This window comes from Dromaius novaehollandiae, chromosome 5 (assembly GCF_036370855.1).
Source record: "Dromaius novaehollandiae isolate bDroNov1 chromosome 5, bDroNov1.hap1, whole genome shotgun sequence".
Classification (NCBI taxonomy): domain Eukaryota; kingdom Metazoa; phylum Chordata; class Aves; order Casuariiformes; family Dromaiidae; genus Dromaius; species Dromaius novaehollandiae.
Window position 1 is genome coordinate 6856854 of NC_088102.1, and position 19914 is coordinate 6876767.

Sequence of the window (19914 nt, forward strand, 5' to 3'; positions counted from 1 at the left end):
TGCCTAAGCGAAAGTGGTGAAGCTGTGGAGGCCTGTGCCACGTGGGGCAACAACAGGAAGGGCGCGGGGTGTGCGTCAGCTGTGGCAGAGCTGCTTGGGGAGGATGGGGTCATCTGTTGCTGGTGCCGCAGCCCAGAGGCAGGTGTATGGGGTTGCCAGAGTGGGTGGGACTGGAGGGAAGCGTGGGCACTGCTCAGGGAAGTGCGCGAAGCGATGCCTCAAATGGCACGGCAGCCTGCAGCACCCAAAGCCCATCTGCAGTACGACACGGGCAAGAGCTGTGCCCAAAGCAATGAGGCTCCAGCACGAAGGCTGATGCCGAGACCACAGAGTGCTGCTCTGGGCAGCTCATCAACGTGAGCTGTAAGAAGGGAAGAGCAAGAGTACTAACACTTAGCACCAGTCGCTAAAGTACAGTAGTTGAAGCCTTAGGCCACAGCCAAGGGCGCATCCAAGGCCAGCTGGGTCCGGGTTGACGGAACAAGGAATGTTGTAACCACTGCAGGTAACCATTGCAGAGGTAACCTAAAGAACCATACCCCGCAGCAAGAGAGCACCAATGGACCACAAAAAATCAGTAAGAGAAGTCGCAGGACTGGTTAACAGGGATCGGACTCTGGGAGGGGGAGTTTGCAATCAGGTTGTAACAGGATAAATAAAGCTAAGAAGCTGTGTGTGGGGGGCCCCTCCTAGGAGGCACCCAGCTTCAGCTGTACCTTTATTATGCGTAACACCTTCCTAGTCTGGAAAAATATTCAAAATTTAATTGGGAAAATAAGCATAGATCTAGGCTCAGGTGAAAACAGCTGAAGGTGGCAACTGCGAAATTCCTATGATAACAGGTGGCAATTGTGTAATTTCTGCAACAATGTCAGGTGGCAACACCTTAATTCCTATGGTAAAAGGTGGCAACTGCGTAATCCCTTCAGCAGAGCAGACTGTGAAGGTGGCTACTTCTCTGGAAAGCAAAGTGGCAGTGTAAGGAGGGGCTGGGCAGCTTTGGCAGACAAGCAGTGACCGATTGCACTTGTAGGGAAGAAAGTTTTTGTGGTGGGAAGGTCACACTGCAGCCTGCAAACCCCTGCAGTGGGACATGCAGAGAGACTGGATGGTCTCCCTTTGAATGTAATCTTTCAAAGACCCACCATTGGGGAGGGGGGTGCGATGGCTTCGCCTGTCTGGGACAGACGGGCTGCGTTCTGCCCCTTCTGACTGCGTGTGGGACAGGAGTCCAGGCTCCTGCAGCACTGCGGCACGTGCAGCTCTTTTGATGGGACGATTATCAAAGAGCTTGTGAGTCTTCCCCAACACACGAGGGCTGTATTTCTGCCGGAGGTATCCCCAATACAAATAGGCATGCAGCTGTTGTGCCACCCATGAGAAGTGAGGCCAGTGCTTCCCCAACACGTGGCGTGCAGTGCAGGTGTGCATACTCTGAGTGCAGCACATCTGCAAAGCGTTAATGGAGAGAGCAGGAGACTCCTCTCTGCCCAGGGACACCTGCTCCCCTCCCTCCTCTCCCTCTCAGGGGCCGTCTCCAGGTCACCTGCAGGCTCGAGCTCGTTGGTCACTTCCCCCTAATTGCCCTCGAGCTCTCCAGGGACCAGAGAGCGCCCTGTGCTGATGCTGTGCAGAGAGGTTTGCTGCTGCAGCCAACCATGCCACGTCGGGGTTTTCCCCCTACAAAGAGTGATCATGTCAGCTGGCTGCCGGATGCAGGCAGTGCAGCTTTGGGGGTGCAGCACTTGCTGCTGACCTTGCTGGCGGTGCTGGCGCTGGCAGGGGAGCCCTAGCTGTGCCTGTTGAGCGTGTGCAGCGTACATCTGCTGCAGCTCGGGCACAGCGTACGTCTGTGCGGCACGCTTGCTGCTGTGACCTGGCTGTCTGGGCTTGGGGGAAACAGGGCAGCGCGGTGTGTGCTAGTGTTTGTGCTCTGTGCGTTGTGATCATCTCCCAGACTTGAGGAAATCTCGGGGGCGGGTATCCCCGTGGCAGGATGGGGCCGCATTCCCCACATGCCCCGGTGTTGCCCCGAAACTCAAAGAAGAGAGAGTGCTCGTTAAAAGAGGCAAATTTACTGGGGTCTGTACATAGGGTACTGCTCCCGTGGGGACTGAGCTCTGTCGAAAGGGCTGGGCGGTTGCTGTCCAGGTGGTCACAGGGGCCCCTGTTGCATGGCTGCTTGCAAGGGCATCTTCAGCGTGATCGGGTGAGCTTGCCCAAACTGTGCTTTTGCTGAATCCCTGGAACCCAGCCCCCCATGGTCCTGCAGGAGCACTTACCAGAGGCATGATGTGTTCCTGTTGATTGGCTTATAACGAGTTAGGAAACAGAAACTGTGGCAGCCCAAGTGCTCAGAGTGGCATAGGCTCTGGGCCCTGGCAGTTGGAAAGAAATGCGGGGGGAAATCATCCTTGTAGCTGTCATGGGCACCGGCGCCTGCAGTGCTGGAGTGCCTGCCCAGAGGCTGTTCACTGGGGCCCCCTGTTGCCTCTCTTCTCCTCACTAATTTGTCCTCTGTGGTTTCCCCCTAAGGTACCCTTGAAGTCAACATCTGCCAGCAGCTTGGAAGCCCGCAAATACAGCTGTATGCACGAAGTCCTCTTTCAGCATCATTCGAGCAACAGGCACCTGAGACGATCTTGCAGCTTGCTGAACTCAGTGCCTGGGTGTGGGCATCCAGCTCCTGCGCCAGGCGCTGGAAGAGGTTGAGCGGGCTGGCTGTTCAGAAGGCAGGCGGCAGGGGGACTTCCCTGGGCACCCTCTCATTGCTAGTGTCTTTGCCCAGTCTCCTTGCAGCTGCCCAGGCACCCATGACAGCTGTAGCTGTGCGGCAGCAGCAGCGTGTGCTATCGCTCTTTCTGTCCTCACAGCAGTACTGGCTTCTGCTGCTGGAAAATCCCACCTTTTCCTTTTTGTTTCTCTTGTAAAAGACCATTTAACACTATTCCTGCTTCGGCTTTGTCAGAATAGGCCCCCTAATTTGAATCAGCCACACTGTACACCTGGCATCCAGGTTTTTCTGTGTCACACTGGGGATGTGGCACCTCCAGCATTACAGAGGGAGGACAAGGGAACTCTAAAATAGCCTCCCTAGTCTCTTCCTGCTCCTGTGGCGATTCTTTGGGGAACAAAGGGTATAAGGGAGTACCAGGGTTAGTAGGGATGCAGTGTTTTTCTAACTGCCCCTTAAGATGCTTTACTTGATCTTTCATTTTTTCCTGAGAGTCTCTCAAACTCCTGGTTTTAGATTCTATTTTTTCTTAGAGGCCTTCTTGTATCAATCAAAACATGCATCCCACTGACCCTGGGGTACCTTAGGTCCTCTGGACTTCAAGATGCCCCTTAAGTGCACCATTTTGTCTAAATTAAAGGTACCTTTTACAGGAAACTGCTTTGAGGGCTCATCCCTGGTCAGAAATTCTATTTATTTAAATACCAGAGGTTTTAGGAGAGTAACACATATACATGTATTGTCCAGTTCCCATTTTCAATCCTTGAGAGAGGCAAAGTAAAGTGTGCGCCTGAATATCAGTCTGTGTTCTCTACCGCTGAAGTGATTATCCTGCCTAACAATAAAATTAGAGACTTAAGAGAAAAAGACAAGACACACAAGGGTCCTGCTGTTCCTGGTGTTTTGCCTGAGCCCACCGTGCTGGTCAACCCAAGGAGGCTCGTGCTGGAACTGGAGACAGGGGAGGGAAGGGGACAATTGGCAGTCAAGGGCTGACCTCCCACCACATTCCCTTGCCTTCAAGTTAGGCCACTCATCGCCTGTGTGGCTTGTGAGTGGCTCGTGGTGGCTGCGTATGGTTTCAGAGTTGCCCTGAACCCAGTTCTTTCATTCTACATTCATGCCATATTTATAACTGCAACACCCACCTCTGCTTAAGCTCACCAGAATCACCAAAGTCACCAGAACTACCAAAATTACAAATACCTTTCCCTCTTTTAGACAGCAATTCAGTTCTGCACTGACCTGTGTTCAAGGTTCAGATTCAGCAGTCCAAGCTTCGCTGCAGGAATCTACAGACAACCCTTGGGCAAAGCCCCAGGAGGGATTTCAGAAGGTCCTTTACCTCTCTGAGTGGCGCCAAGCAGTTTTGGCATGGACCAGTCTGCCTCCTCCCAGGTGAAGCAGGACATGTGAATCTGAGTCACAGCACCAAATTCTGTCACCCAAAAAGCAGAATGCAATCTGCGTTGAGGTCAAAGCAGCGGCAGTTTATTACTGTAGCTGTAGGGAGAACCCAGAGCAACAGAGTGACAGCCTCTGCTGGTGTGAAGGCTGCCCTAGTGAGGCCGTTACAGAGTTAATACACTTCTGGATTCTGTGACTTGTCCTTCACAGGACTACAGGTGTGTGGATGAAGAGAAATAGGGAGTGAATCACTTCAGGAGAGGCGGCTCCAACAAAACAGACAGTACAATTCTTTACAGACAATACATCCCCCCGATAGCTGGGAACACAGACTTAAGCGAGGTCACTGCAGATGTATTTGGCTAGATAAGCCTATACAGGTCTGTGAGGTGTTAACTATTTTACTTGCACAAGCATTGGCCATCTAACTTCCACACCTGGCTGCTGGGGGATGGCTCAGGTGTGCAGACCTACTGCGATCCCTCGTGTGCTGCACCCCCAAAGCCGAACTGCCTGTGTCTCGCAGCCAGCTGACATGATCACTCTTTGTAGGGGGCAACGAGGGCCCCTGCCTGCTGCAGTACCTGATGACTACAAGCCAGACCCTGGCCACCTGTCTCACAAAATACTGAGCCTCTCTTGGGAAGTCGAGCACCTGCTTCCACAGCCCCTCCTCTTGGCTCTCATAAGGGCTAAGGGCTTTTTGGGTGCTTCTGCCCACTTGGTGAGGGGAGCCCATGGGCACGCTGTGCTGCTGCTGCTGCATGGGCTCGCAGGCAGTGGGTGCCAGGGCCTCCGCTCTGGCTGTCCAGCTGGGACCCCATGCTGGGTCGCGTTGGGGACCACGGCCAGGGCTGGCTGGCCCTGCAGAGGGGCTGCGCCCCTGTGACAGCACAGACGACAAGTCACAAAGGCAGCGCGCCGTCACCAGGGCCCCCCAGGGCAGCGCTGCCGGGCCCCCAGCACTACGGCCTGGGCCAGCCCAGGCTGCAGCAGCCTCTGCAGGGTGAGTGCGGCAGTGGGGCAAGGCTGGGCACCACGAGGGCTGGGGCACAAACGCCGGCTCCCTCCCGGGGCTTTCTAGCGCTGCAGCAAGGGCTGAGCCGCACACCGCAGCGCGTTGGGTGGGGGACGCTGCCGCCTTGGCGGGTGGCGGCAGAGGTGCCTGGGGCTCCCAGCGACCCCGGGTGCCCCCAGACGTCTTGGCCATGGGCCAGGCACCCGCAGCTCGGCAGCACACTGCTCCGCGCGGGCACAGGGAGTCACTCCTCCGCAGGCCCCGCTCTGCTGCCACTTACCCTTCTGGCACCCCTGCCTCCGGGCCAAAGCCCGGCCACGGTGCTGGGCCTCAGGGCAGGCTTGGCAGCGTGGGCCCCACCACAGCCCCGCTCAGGCAGCGCTCGCGAGCCCCGGCCTTGCTGCTCCTCAGCTCCCTCGCCCCCTCTCCCAGCCTGCCCCTTCATGCCTGCAGCTCCTGCCTCCCACCCTCACACAAGCTCCCTCCCACCCAGCCCAGCCCGCCTCACCTCCTGCTCTCCCATCTCCTCTAGGCCATGGCCGTGGCTGTTGTCCTCGTCCTGGCCGTGCTGGGCATCGTCCTGCATCCGCTGAAGGTCAGAGACCAGATAGATCTGGCCACGCAGCAGCAGATGCAGCAGCGTGAGGAGCAGCTGAGGCAGGAGATGACTCGGCTGCAGCAAGAGGTTGAAGAGCTCACTCAGGAGCCGCAGAGCGGACTCTTCCTGAAAGACATGCTCTTCGCCACGTGGGACCTGGGGTTGTTTTGGGCCTTCACTGGAGGCCTCGTGCCGCTCCTTGGGCTCTGCTGGATGGCCACGGAGCAGGACTTGGACAAGTCAGGGAGCAGCAGGGAGGAGAGCTCTTCCAGCAGTGACGAGGAAGAGGAAGCCCCTCTCAAATGGGATCCGGGCAGCAATCTCCTGCAGCAAATGCAGCTGCCAGTGCTGCACCTGGCCAATACGTGCAAGGTGGTGGAGGAGCTGGTGGCTGACCTGCTCCACGCCTGCTCTCTGGTCACCTTGAAGACTGCTCTGCTACGGCTGGAACTGTGCCTTGGGGTGGGCAGCACCTTCGAAGGCTGGAGCCCCCGGCGGGACACCGTCTACAGCCTGCTCGTGCCCCTGAAGCCACCAGCCGGGCACTGCTTCCACCTGGAGCTGGGCGCTGGCGGGGAGCTGCCGGAGAGGCATGGCTGTGTTCGCGTGGAGCTGCAGTGCCTGTGCCGAAGGCAGCAGCTGCTGAGGGACGCGCGGTGCTTCCTGCACCAGCCCGAGGCTGAGCTGCGCAGCAACGAGGGCCCCTGCCTGCTGCAGTACCTGTGCACCGACTCCTGCCTGGACGTAGAGAAATCCGCCCGCTGGCTCCAGCTAGTAGTGCCCGACGCCTGGCAGCTTTTACCCGCATCCTACCACTGCCAGCTGACGGTGCTGCCCTCCTCGCGCTCCTGCAAGCTCTGGCTGGACAATGCCAACGGGAGGTCCTTGTGCATCGAGATCCTGCTTGGGGTGCAGCAAGGCGACTCGGGGGTTTTCCTGACCAGCCAGGAGGCGAGGGCTGGCCTCACCAGCAGCACAACGTGGCTGGAGAGCTGCACCGTTCCAGAGATGCTCTTCTTCAGGTTCGTGGCCACGCAGGCCCCGCGGCACAGCTGCCACCTGGCATGTCTGCAGCTCTTTGCCCATCTCCTGGAGGGCACAGGCTTCTCCACCTACTGCCTGAAAACAGCGCTCATGCACCTCCTCACAGTCACACCGCTGACAGCTTGGCACAGAGCAGATCTCCGGGAGCGGCTGGACGACACCCTGCAGTTCCTGCACCGCTGCCTGGAGGAGAAACAGCTGCCCCACTTCCTCCTGGGCAACGAGAGGGTGCCCAGGGAGGTTCCCCTGCCACCGGCCTTCCGAGCCGCCAGACCGCTCAACCTCTTCCAGCGCCTGGCGCACGAGCCGGCCGCCCACGCTCAGGCGCTGCGCGAGTTCAGCCAGCTGCAAGATCGTCTCCGGAGCCTGTCCTAACGATGCTGAAAGAGGCTTCTGGAAATTCAACAAAAGCACACTTTGGGCAAGCTCACCCGATCACGCTGAAGATGCCCTTGCAAGCAGCCATGCAACAGGGGCCCCTGTGATCACCTGGACAGCAACCGCCCAGCCCTTTCGACAGAGCCCAGTCCCCACGGGAGCAGTACCCTATGTACAGACCCCAGTAAATTTGCCTCTTTTAACGAGCACTCTCTCTTCTTTGAGTTTCGGGGCAACACCGGGGCATGTGGGGAATGCGGCCCCATCCTGCCACGGGGATACCTGCCCACGAGATTTCCTCAAGTCTGGGAGATGATCACAACGCACAGAGCACAAACACTAGCACACACCGCGCTGCCCTGTTTCCCCCAAGCCCAGACAGCCAGGTCACAGCAGCAAGCGTGCCGCACAGACGTACGCTGTGCCCGAGCTGCAGCAGATGTACGCTGCACACGCTCAACAGGCACAGCTAGGGCTCCCCTGCCAGCGCCAGCACCGCCAGCAAGGTCGGCAGCAAGTGCTGCACCCCCAAAGCTGCACTGCCTGCATCCGGCAGCCAGCTGACATGATCACTCTTTGTAGGGGGAAAACCCCGACGTGGCATGGTTGGCTGCAGCAGCAAACCTCTCTGCACAGCATCAGCACAGGGCGCTCTCTGGTCCCTGGAGAGCTCGAGGGCAATTAGGGGGAAGTGACCAACGAGCTCGAGCCTGCAGGTGACCTGGAGACGGCCCCTGAGAGGGAGAGGAGGGAGGGGAGCAGGTGTCCCTGGGCAGAGAGGAGTCTCCTGCTCTCTCCATTAACGCTTTGCAGATGTGCTGCACTCAGAGTATGCACACCTGCACTGCACGCCACGTGTTGGGGAAGCACTGGCCTCACTTCTCATGGGTGGCACAACAGCTGCATGCCTATTTGTATTGGGGATACCTCCGGCAGAAATACAGCCCTCGTGTGTTGGGGAAGACTCACAAGCTCTTTGATAATCGTCCCATCAAAAGAGCTGCACGTGCCGCAGTGCTGCAGGAGCCTGGACTCCTGTCCCACACGCAGTCAGAAGGGGCAGAACGCAGCCCGTCTGTCCCAGACAGGCGAAGCCATCGCACCCCCTCCCCAATGGTGGGTCTTTGAAAGATTACATTCAAAGGGAGACCATCCAGTCTCTCTGCATGTCCCACTGCAGGGGTTTGCAGGCTGCAGTGTAACTTTCCCACCACAAAAACTTTCTTCCCTACACGTGCAATCAGTCACTGCCTGTCTGCCAAAGCTGCCCCAGCCCCTCTTATACTGCCGATGTGCTTTCCAGGGGGTTGGCCACCTTCACAATCTGCTCACATCAGCGAGCTGCCTGGAGCAGCACTCTGTGCCTTCAGCATCAGCCTACGCTCGAACCTCATTGCTTTGGGCACAGCTCTTGCCCGTGTCGTACTGCAGATGGGCTTTGGGTGCTGCAGGCTGCCGTGCCATTTGAGGCATCGCTTCGCGCACATCCCTGAGCAGTGCCCACACTTCCCTCCAGTCCCACCCGCGGGCCATCGCTCCAGCAGCCCCATGCGCCTGCCTCTGGGCTGCGGCACCAGCAGCAGATGACCCCATCCTCCCCGAGCAGCCCTGCCACAGCGCACGCACACCCCGCGCCCTCTCTGTTGGCGACCGCTGCCCTCCACACGGCGAGGGCCTCCCCCACAGGGACGGCAGCAGTGCTGGAAGCTCTGGGACCACCAGCTCCACTCACAGCCCAGCACATCCCATGGGCGGGCGCTGAGGGCAGGAGCCAGGACCCCTCGGGAGCAGGGCGCTCCCACCCGCCCCGGGCCCCGCCAGGCACTGACGAGCCAGAGGTGCGGGAAGGGGCCCCTCGCTCCGGCACCCGCGGCCCCTCTCGGGCAGCTGCGCGGCTCCAGCCCCAACGCCGGCCTCGCCCTGGGGCGGCCCCAGCCCGCGCAGCCGCAGCGGCCGCGCGGGGCTCCGCCGCCTCCCTGCGGTCACCTCCCTCCACCGGGCCGCCGGCGCCCGCCGCGGGCCCCCGGGCTCTCCGCACGCCCCCGCCGCGCGGGCTCAGGCTGGCTCCCGCACGGCGCCGCGGCCCCGCTCTCTGCTACCCCCTCACCGCGCGCCGGCTGCTGACCAAAGGCGGCCGTTACAGCCGTTAGGGCCGTTAGCCCGCGGGCGGCCGTTAGAGCCGTAACCCCGCGGACGGCCGTTAGGGCCGTTACCTCCCTGCGGAGAGCCGTCAGAGCCGTTAGCCCTCGGGCGGCCGTTAGAGCCGTTACCTCTCGGACGGCCGTTAGGGCCGTTACCCCGCGGACGGCCGTTGGCACCACTGGGGCCGCCAGGGCGACTGCCCCTTGCCCTCGGCGCCAGGCGGACGCGGCGCGGCCGGCGCTGCCCGCGGCCCCTCCCCACCGCTCGGCCGCAGCCTGCGGCACCCCGCGGCCACGGAGCCGGCGGGCGCGGAGCAGGTGAGGGCGGCCGGGGCCGCTCCCGCTCGACCGCCGCCAGCCCTCGGGCCACTCTGTCCCGCAGCCGCCCCGCCACGGCCCGCTCTCACCGCGGCTCCCCCGGGCGCCATTTCGCGGCCCCGGCGCCGGCCAGCGCCCCCCGCCGCGCCTCGCGGCCCGCCGCCGCCGCTCCGCGCCTGCCCTTGCCTCGGCCCCGGCCGCGGCCCTGGCGGAGCTGCCGGGGCGGCTACTGAGCCCCTCTCCGCGCTCTGGGGACGCCTGGCCGGGGGCTGCCGCGGCACTCCGGGAGCTGAGGGCTGCCCAGGGCTGGGTGCGCGCACGGGCGCAGCCTGGCACCTGCCTAGGCCTCGCTCAGTTCCACAACCCAGACTTCTGTTCCAGGCTCAGGGCTGAAGTCGTCTCTAGTAATGCCAGGCCACAGCTCCTGCCAGGGACCCTCATCTCACCAAGCTCCTTCGAGCAGGCTGCTGGAAGAACAAGGCTGAAGGTCGGGAGGACAAAGAATGAAGAGCGGCACTGATCGGGACCCTTAAGACGCCAGTGTGCTCAGCAGTCTCCTGCAGCAAATGCAGCTGCCAGTGCTGCGCCTGGCCAATACGTGCAAGGTGGTGGAGGAGCTGGTGGCTGACCTGCTCCACGCCTGCTCTCTGGTCACCTTGAAGACTGCTCTGCTACGGCTGGAACCGTGCCTTGGGGTGGGCAGCACCTTCGAAGGCTGGAGCCCCCGGCGGGACACCGTCTACAGCCTGCTCGTGCCCCTGAAGCCACCAGCCGGGCACTGCTTCCACCTGGAGCTGGGCACTGGCGGGGAGCTGCCGGAGAGGCATGGCTGTGTTCGCGTGGAGCTGCAGTGCCTGTGCCGAAGGCAGCAGCTGCTGAGGGACGTGCGGTGCTTCCTGCACCAGCCCGAGGCTGAGCTGCGCAGCAACAAGGGCCCCTGCCTGCTGCAGTACCTGATGACTACAAGCCAGACCCTGGCCACCTGTCTCACAAAATACTGAGCCTCTCTTGGGAAGTCGAGCACCTGCTTCCACAGCCCCTCCTCTTGGCTCTCATAAGGGCTAAGGGCTTTTTGGGTGCTTCTGCCCACTTGGTGAGGGGAGCCCATGGGCACGCTGTGCTGCTGCTGCTGCATGGGCTCGCAGGCAGTGGGTGCCAGGGCCTCTGCTCTGGCTGCCCAGCTGGGACCCCATGCTGGGGCGCGTTGGGGACCACGGCCAGGGCTGGCTGGCCCTGCAGAGGGGCTGCGCCCCTGTGACAGCACAGACGACAAGTCACAAAGGCAGCGCGCCGTCACCAGGGCCCCCCAGGGCAGCGCTGCCGGGCCCCCAGCACTACGGCCTGGGCCAGCCCAGGCTGCAGCAGCCTCTGCAGGGTGAGTGCGGCAGTGGGGCAAGGCTGGGCACCACGAGGGCTGGGGCACAAACGCCGGCTCCCTCCCGGGGCTTTCTAGCGCTGCAGCAAGGGCTGAGCCGCACACCGCAGCGCGTTGGGTGGGGGACGCTGCCGCCTTGGCGGGTGGCGGCAGAGGTGCCTGGGGCTCCCAGCGACCCCGGGTGCCCCCAGACGTCTTGGCCATGGGCCAGGCACCCGCAGCTCGGCAGCACACTGCTCCGCGCGGGCACAGGGAGTCACTCCTCCGCAGGCCCCGCTCTGCTGCCACTTACCCTTCTGGCACCCCTGCCTCCGGGCCAAAGCCCGGCCACGGTGCTGGGCCTCAGGGCAGGCTTGGCAGCGTGGGCCCCACCACAGCCCCGCTCAGGCAGCGCTCGCGAGCCCCGGCCCTGCTGCTCCTCAGCTCCCTCGCCCCCTCTCCCAGCCTGCCCCTTCATGCCTGCAGCTCCTGCCTCCCACCCTCACACAAGCTCCCTCCCACCCAGCCCAGCCCGCCTCACCTCCTGCTCTCCCATCTCCTCTAGGCCATGGCCGTGGCTGTTGTCCTCGTCCTGGCCGTGCTGGGCATCGTCCTGCATCCGCTGAAGGTCAGTGACCAGATAGATCTGGCCACGCAGCAGCAGATGCAGCAGCGTGAGGAGCAGCTGAGGCAGGAGATGACTCGGCTGCAGCAAGAGGTTGAAGAGCTCACTCAGGAGCCGCAGAGCGGACTCTTCCTGAAAGACATGCTCTTCGCCACGTGGGACCTGGGGTTGTTTTGGGCCTTCACTGGAGGCCTCGTGCCGCTCCTTGGGCTCTGCTGGATGGCCACGGAGCAGGACTTGGACAAGTCAGGGAGCAGCAGGGAGGAGAGCTCTTCCAGCAGTGACGAGGAAGAGGAAGCCCCTCTCAAATGGGATCCGGGCAGCAATCTCCTGCAGCAAATGCAGCTGCCAGTGCTGCGCCTGGCCAATACGTGCAAGGTGGTGGAGGAGCTGGTGGCTGACCTGCTCCACGCCTGCTCTCTGGTCACCTTGAAGACTGCTCTGCTACGGCTGGAACCGTGCCTTGGGGTGGGCAGCACCTTCGAAGGCTGGAGCCCCCGGCGGGACACCGTCTACAGCCTGCTCGTGCCCCTGAAGCCACCAGCCGGGCACTGCTTCCACCTGGAGCTGGGCGCTGGCGGGGAGCTGCCGGAGAGGCATGGCTGTGTTCGCGTGGAGCTGCAGTGCCTGTGCCGAAGGCAGCAGCTGCTGAGGGACGCGCGGTGCTTCCTGCACCAGCCCGAGGCTGAGCTGCGCAGCAACGAGGGCCCCTGCCTGCTGCAGTACCTGTGCACCGACTCCTGCCTGGACGTAGAGAAATCCGCCCGCTGGCTCCAGCTAGTAGTGCCCGACGCCTGGCAGCTTTTACCCGCATCCTACCACTGCCAGCTGACGGTGCTGCCCTCCTCGCGCTCCTGCAAGCTCTGGCTGGACAATGCCAACGGGAGGTCCTTGTGCATCGAGATCCTGCTTGGGGTGCAGCAAGGCGACTCGGGGGTTTTCCTGACCAGCCAGGAGGCGAGGGCTGGCCTCACCAGCAGCACAACGTGGCTGGAGAGCTGCACCGTTCCAGAGATGCTCTTCTTCAGGTTCGTGGCCACGCAGGCCCCGCGGCACAGCTGCCACCTGGCATGTCTGCAGCTCTTTGCCCATCTCCTGGAGGGCACAGGCTTCTCCACCTACTGCCTGAAAACAGCGCTCATGCACCTCCTCACAGTCACACCGCTGACAGCTTGGCACAGAGCAGATCTCCGGGAGCGGCTGGACGACACCCTGCAGTTCCTGCACCGCTGCCTGGAGGAGAAACAGCTGCCCCACTTCCTCCTGGGCAACGAGAGGGTGCCCAGGGAGGTTCCCCTGCCACCGGCCTTCCGAGCCGCCAGACCGCTCAACCTCTTCCAGCGCCTGGCGCACGAGCCGGCCGCCCACGCTCAGGCGCTGCGCGAGTTCAGCCAGCTGCAAGATCGTCTCCGGAGCCTGTCCTAACGATGCTGAAAGAGGCTTCTGGAAATTCAACAAAAGCACACTTTGGGCAAGCTCACCCGATCACGCTGAAGATGCCCTTGCAAGCAGCCATGCAACAGGGGCCCCTGTGATCACCTGGACAGCAACCGCCCAGCCCTTTCGACAGAGCCCAGTCCCCACGGGAGCAGTACCCTATGTACAGACCCCAGTAAATTTGCCTCTTTTAACGAGCACTCTCTCTTCTTTGAGTTTCGGGGCAACACCGGGGCATGTGGGGAATGCGGCCCCATCCTGCCACGGGGATACCTGCCCACGAGATTTCCTCAAGTCTGGGAGATGATCACAACGCACAGAGCACAAACACTAGCACACACCGCGCTGCCCTGTTTCCCCCAAGCCCAGACAGCCAGGTCACAGCAGCAAGCGTGCCGCACAGACGTACGCTGTGCCCGAGCTGCAGCAGATGTACGCTGCACACGCTCAACAGGCACAGCTAGGGCTCCCCTGCCAGCGCCAGCACCGCCAGCAAGGTCGGCAGCAAGTGCTGCACCCCCAAAGCTGCACTGCCTGCATCCGGCAGCCAGCTGACATGATCACTCTTTGTAGGGGGAAAACCCCGACGTGGCATGGTTGGCTGCAGCAGCAAACCTCTCTGCACAGCATCAGCACAGGGCGCTCTCTGGTCCCTGGAGAGCTCGAGGGCAATTAGGGGGAAGTGACCAACGAGCTCGAGCCTGCAGGTGACCTGGAGACGGCCCCTGAGAGGGAGAGGAGGGAGGGGAGCAGGTGTCCCTGGGCAGAGAGGAGTCTCCTGCTCTCTCCATTAACGCTTTGCAGATGTGCTGCACTCAGAGTATGCACACCTGCACTGCACGCCACGTGTTGGGGAAGCACTGGCCTCACTTCTCATGGGTGGCACAACAGCTGCATGCCTATTTGTATTGGGGATACCTCCGGCAGAAATACAGCCCTCGTGTGTTGGGGAAGACTCACAAGCTCTTTGATAATCGTCCCATCAAAAGAGCTGCACGTGCCGCAGTGCTGCAGGAGCCTGGACTCCTGTCCCACACGCAGTCAGAAGGGGCAGAACGCAGCCCGTCTGTCCCAGACAGGCGAAGCCATCGCACCCCCCTCCCCAATGGTGGGTCTTTGAAAGATTACATTCAAAGGGAGACCATCCAGTCTCTCTGCATGTCCCACTGCAGGGGTTTGCAGGCTGCAGTGTAACTTTCCCACCACAAAAACTTTCTTCCCTACACGTGCAATCAGTCACTGCCTGTCTGCCAAAGCTGCCCCAGCCCCTCTTATACTGCCAATGTGCTTTCCAGGGGGTTGGCCACCTTCACAATCTGCTCACATCAGCGAGCTGCCTGGAGCAGCACTCTGTGCCTTCAGCATCAGCCTACGCTCGAACCTCACTGCTTTGGGCACAGCTCTTGCCCGTGTCGTACTGCAGATGGGCTTTGGGTGCTGCAGGCTGCCGTGCCATTTGAGGCATCGCTTCGCGCACATCCCTGAGCAGTGCCCACACTTCCCTCCAGTCCCACCCGCGGGCCATCGCTCCAGCAGCCCCATGCGCCTGCCTCTGGGCTGCGGCACCAGCAGCAGATGACCCCATCCTCCCCGAGCAGCCCTGCCACAGCGCACGCACACCCCGCGCCCTCTCTGTTGGCGACCGCTGCCCTCCACACGGCGAGGGCCTCCCCCACAGGGACGGCAGCAGTGCTGGAAGCTCTGGGACCACCAGCTCCACTCACAGCCCAGCACATCCCATGGGCGGGCGCTGAGGGCAGGAGCCAGGACCCCTCGGGAGCAGGGCGCTCCCACCCGCCCCGGGCCCCGCCAGGCACTGACGAGCCAGAGGTGCGGGAAGGGGCCCCTCGCTCCGGCACCCGCGGCCCCTCTCGGGCAGCTGCGCGGCTCCAGCCCCAACGCCGGCCTCGCCCTGGGGCGGCCCCAGCCCGCGCAGCCGCAGCGGCCGCGCGGGGCTCCGCCGCCTCCCTGCGGTCACCTCCCTCCACCGGGCCGCCGGCGCCCGCCGCGGGCCCCCGGGCTCTCCGCACGCCCCCGCCGCGCGGGCTCAGGCTGGCTCCCGCACGGCGCCGCGGCCCCGCTCTCTGCTACCCCCTCACCGCGCGCCGGCTGCTGACCAAAGGCGGCCGTTACAGCCGTTAGGACCGTTAGCCCGCGGGCGGCCGTTAGAGCCGTTACCTCGCGGACGGCCGTTAGGGCCGTTACCCCTCGGACGGCCGTTAGAGCCGTAACCCCGCGGACGGCCGTTAGGGCCGTTACCCCGCGGACGGCCGTTGGCACCACTGGGGCCGCCAGGGCGGCTGCCCCTTGCCCTCGGCGCCAGGCGGACGCGGCGCGGCCGGCGCTGCCCGCGGCCCCTCCCCACCGCTCGGCCGCAGCCTGCGGCACCCCGCGGCCACGGAGCCGGCGGGCGCGGAGCAGGTGAGGGCGGCCGGGGCCGCTCCCGCTCGACCGCCGCCAGCCCTCGGGCCACTCTGTCCCGCAGCCACCCCGCCACGGCCCGCTCTCACCGCGGCTCCCCCGGGCGCCATTTCGCGGCCCCGGCGCCGGCCAGCGCCCCCCGCCGCGCCTCGCGGCCCGCCGCCGCCGCTCCGCGCCTGCCCTTGCCTCGGCCCCGGCCGCGGCCCTGGCGGAGCTGCCGGGGCGGCTACTGAGCCCCTCTCCGCGCTCTGGGGACGCCTGGCCGGGGGCTGCCGCGGCACTCCGGGAGCTGAGGGCTGCCCAGGGCTGGGTGCGCGCACGGGCGCAGCCTGGCACCTGCCTAGGCCTCGCTCAGTTCCACAACCCAGACTTCTGTTCCAGGCTCAGGGCTGAAGTCGTCTCTAGTAATGCCAGGCCACAGCTCCTGCCAGGGACCCTCATCTCACCAAGCTCCTTCGAGCAGGCTGCTGGAAGAACAAGGCTGAAGGTCGGGAGGACAAAGAATGAAGAGCGGCACTGATCGGGACCCTTAAGACGCCAGTGTGCTCAGCAGTCTCCTGCAGCAAATGCAGCTGCCAGTGCTGCGCCTGGCCAATACGTGCAAGGTGGTGGAGGAGCTGGTGGCTGACCTGCTCCACGCCTGCTCTCTGGTCACCTTGAAGACTGCTCTGCTACGGCTGGAACCGTGCCTTGGGGTGGGCAGCACCTTCGAAGGCTGGAGCCCCCGGCGGGACACCGTCTACAGCCTGCTCGTGCCCCTGAAGCCACCAGCCGGGCACTGCTTCCACCTGGAGCTGGGCACTGGCGGGGAGCTGCCGGAGAGGCATGGCTGTGTTCGCGTGGAGCTGCAGTGCCTGTGCCGAAGGCAGCAGCTGCTGAGGGACGTGCGGTGCTTCCTGCACCAGCCCGAGGCTGAGCTGCGCAGCAACAAGGGCCCCTGCCTGCTGCAGTACCTGATGACTACAAGCCAGACCCTGGCCACCTGTCTCACAAAATACTGAGCCTCTCTTGGGAAGTCGAGCACCTGCTTCCACAGCCCCTCCTCTTGGCTCTCATAAGGGCTAAGGGCTTTTTGGGTGCTTCTGCCCACTTGGTGAGGGGAGCCCATGGGCACGCTGTGCTGCTGCTGCTGCATGGGCTCGCAGGCAGTGGGTGCCAGGGCCTCTGCTCTGGCTGCCCAGCTGGGACCCCATGCTGGGGCGCGTTGGGGACCACGGCCAGGGCTGGCTGGCCCTGCAGAGGGGCTGCGCCCCTGTGACAGCACAGACGACAAGTCACAAAGGCAGCGCGCCGTCACCAGGGCCCCCCAGGGCAGCGCTGCCGGGCCCCCAGCACTACGGCCTGGGCCAGCCCAGGCTGCAGCAGCCTCTGCAGGGTGAGTGCGGCAGTGGGGCAAGGCTGGGCACCACGAGGGCTGGGGCACAAACGCCGGCTCCCTCCCGGGGCTTTCTAGCGCTGCAGCAAGGGCTGAGCCGCACACCGCAGCGCGTTGGGTGGGGGACGCTGCCGCCTTGGCGGGTGGCGGCAGAGGTGCCTGGGGCTCCCAGCGACCCCGGGTGCCCCCAGACGTCTTGGCCATGGGCCAGGCACCCGCAGCTCGGCAGCACACTGCTCCGCGCGGGCACAGGGAGTCACTCCTCCGCAGGCCCCGCTCTGCTGCCACTTACCCTTCTGGCACCCCTGCCTCCGGGCCAAAGCCCGGCCACGGTGCTGGGCCTCAGGGCAGGCTTGGCAGCGTGGGCCCCACCACAGCCCCGCTCAGGCAGCGCTCGCGAGCCCCGGCCCTGCTGCTCCTCAGCTCCCTCGCCCCCTCTCCCAGCCTGCCCCTTCATGCCTGCAGCTCCTGCCTCCCACCCTCACACAAGCTCCCTCCCACCCAGCCCAGCCCGCCTCACCTCCTGCTCTCCCATCTCCTCTAGGCCATGGCCGTGGCTGTTGTCCTCGTCCTGGCCGTGCTGGGCATCGTCCTGCATCCGCTGAAGGTCAGTGACCAGATAGATCTGGCCACGCAGCAGCAGATGCAGCAGCGTGAGGAGCAGCTGAGGCAGGAGATGACTCGGCTGCAGCAAGAGGTTGAAGAGCTCACTCAGGAGCCGCAGAGCGGACTCTTCCTGAAAGACATGCTCTTCGCCACATGGGACCTGGGGTTGTTTTGGGCCTTCACTGGAGGCCTCGTGCCGCTCCTTGGGCTCTGCTGGATGGCCACGGAGCAGGACTTGGACAAGTCAGGGAGCAGCAGGGAGGAGAGCTCTTCCAGCAGTGACGAGGAAGAGGAAGCCCCTCTCAAATGGGATCCGGGCAGCAATCTCCTGCAGCAAATGCAGCTGCCAGTGCTGCGCCTGGCCAATACGTGCAAGGTGGTGGAGGAGCTGGTGGCTGACCTGCTCCACGCCTGCTCTCTGGTCACCTTGAAGACTGCTCTGCTACGGCTGGAACCGTGCCTTGGGGTGGGCAGCACCTTCGAAGGCTGGAGCCCCCGGCGGGACACCGTCTACAGCCTGCTCGTGCCCCTGAAGCCACCAGCCGGGCACTGCTTCCACCTGGAGCTGGGCACTGGCGGGGAGCTGCCGGAGAGGCATGGCTGTGTTCGCGTGGAGCTGCAGTGCCTGTGCCGAAGGCAGCAGCTGCTGAGGGACGCGCGGTGCTTCCTGCACCAGCCCGAGGCTGAGCTGCGCAGCAACGAGGGCCCCTGCCTGCTGCAGTACCTGTGCACCGACTCCTGCCTGGACGTAGAGAAATCCGCCCGCTGGCTCCAGCTAGTAGTGCCCGACGCCTGGCAGCTTTTACCCGCATCCTACCACTGCCAGCTGACGGTGCTGCCCTCCTCGCGCTCCTGCAAGCTCTGGCTGGACAATGCCAACGGGAGGTCCTTGTGCATCGAGATCCTGCTTGGGGTGCAGCAAGGCGACTCGGGGGTTTTCCTGACCAGCCAGGAGGCGAGGGCTGGCCTCACCAGCAGCACAACGTGGCTGGAGAGCTGCACCGTTCCAGAGATGCTCTTCTTCAGGTTCGTGGCCACGCAGGCCCCGCGGCACAGCTGCCACCTGGCATGTCTGCAGCTCTTTGCCCATCTCCTGGAGGGCACAGGCTTCTCCACCTACTGCCTGAAAACAGCGCTCATGCACCTCCTCACAGTCACACCGCTGACAGCTTGGCACAGAGCAGATCTCCGGGAGCGGCTGGACGACACCCTGCAGTTCCTGCACCGCTGCCTGGAGGAGAAACAGCTGCCCCACTTCCTCCTGGGCAACGAGAGGGTGCCCAGGGAGGTTCCCCTGCCACCGGCCTTCCGAGCCGCCAGACCGCTCAACCTCTTCCAGCGCCTGGCGCACGAGCCGGCCGCCCACGCTCAGGCGCTGCGCGAGTTCAGCCAGCTGCAAGATCGTCTCCGGAGCCTGTCCTAACGATGCTGAAAGAGGCTTCTGGAAATTCAACAAAAGCACACTTTGGGCAAGCTCACCCGATCACGCTGAAGATGCCCTTGCAAGCAGCCATGCAACAGGGGCCCCTGTGATCACCTGGACAGCAACCGCCCAGCCCTTTCGACAGAGCCCAGTCCCCACGGGAGCAGTACCCTATGTACAGACCCCAGTAAATTTGCCTCTTTTAACGAGCACTCTCTCTTCTTTGAGTTTCGGGGCAACACCGGGGCATGTGGGGAATGCGGCCCCATCCTGCCACGGGGATACCCGCCCCCGAGATTTCCTCAAGTCTGGGAGATGATCACAACGCACAGAGCACAAACACTAGCACACACCGCGCTGCCCTGTTTCCCCCAAGCCCAGACAGCCAGGTCACAGCAGCAAGCGTGCCGCACAGACGTACGCTGTGCCCGAGCTGCAGCAGATGTACGCTGCACACGCTCAACAGGCACAGCTAGGGCTCCCCTGCCAGCGCCAGCACCGCCAGCAAGGTCGGCAGCAAGTGCTGCACCCCCAAAGCTGCACTGCCTGCATCCGGCAGCCAGCTGACATGATCACTCTTTGTAGGGGGAAAACCCCGACGTGGCATGGTTGGCTGCAGCAGCAAACCTCTCTGCACAGCATCAGCACAGGGCGCTCTCTGGTCCCTGGAGAGCTCGAGGGCAATTAGGGGGAAGTGACCAACGAGCTCGAGCCTGCAGGTGACCTGGAGACGGCCCCTGAGAGGGAGAGGAGGGAGGGGAGCAGGTGTCCCTGGGCAGAGAGGAGTCTCCTGCTCTCTCCATTAACGCTTTGCAGATGTGCTGCACTCAGAGTATGCACACCTGCACTGCACGCCACGTGTTGGGGAAGCACTGGCCTCACTTCTCATGGGTGGCACAACAGCTGCATGCCTATTTGTATTGGGGATACCTCCGGCAGAAATACAGCCCTCGTGTGTTGGGGAAGACTCACAAGCTCTTTGATAATCGTCCCATCAAAAGAGCTGCACGTGCCGCAGTGCTGCAGGAGCCTGGA

General features: G+C 63.2%; 3 protein-coding genes across 3 annotated transcripts; all 3 read left to right on the plus strand.

Annotated features, from left to right (window-relative positions):
- The first annotated feature begins 5694 nt into the window (after positions 1–5694).
- Positions 5695–7363, plus strand: LOC112983138 (inositol 1,4,5-trisphosphate receptor-interacting protein-like 1). Its single transcript, XM_026100039.2, has one exon. It carries the CDS (start codon positions 5695–5697, stop codon positions 7174–7176), a length of 1482 nt encoding a protein of 493 aa, XP_025955824.2. The 3' UTR covers positions 7177–7363.
- Positions 7364–11541: 4178 nt separating this feature from the next.
- Positions 11542–13229, plus strand: LOC135328633 (inositol 1,4,5-trisphosphate receptor-interacting protein-like 1). Its single transcript, XM_064513508.1, has one exon. The coding sequence runs from the start codon at positions 11561–11563 to the stop codon at positions 13040–13042; it is 1482 nt and encodes a 493-aa protein (XP_064369578.1). The 5' UTR covers positions 11542–11560; the 3' UTR covers positions 13043–13229.
- A 4410-nt stretch (positions 13230–17639) lies between these two features.
- On the plus strand, positions 17640–19066 carry LOC135328634 (inositol 1,4,5-trisphosphate receptor-interacting protein-like 1). Its single transcript, XM_064513509.1, has one exon. The coding sequence runs from the start codon at positions 17674–17676 to the stop codon at positions 18877–18879; it is 1206 nt and encodes a 401-aa protein (XP_064369579.1). The 5' UTR covers positions 17640–17673; the 3' UTR covers positions 18880–19066.
- Positions 19067–19914: the final 848 nt, after the last annotated feature.

What these genes read in the sequence shown, in the direction of transcription:
- LOC112983138 (XM_026100039.2), top strand. Translation starts at nt 5,695, where the DNA reads ATGGCCGTGGCTGTTGTCCTCGTCCTGGCCGTGCTGGGCATCGTCCTG.
- LOC135328633 (XM_064513508.1), top strand. Translation starts at nt 11,561, where the DNA reads ATGGCCGTGGCTGTTGTCCTCGTCCTGGCCGTGCTGGGCATCGTCCTG.
- LOC135328634 (XM_064513509.1), top strand. Translation starts at nt 17,674, where the DNA reads ATGGCCACGGAGCAGGACTTGGACAAGTCAGGGAGCAGCAGGGAGGAG.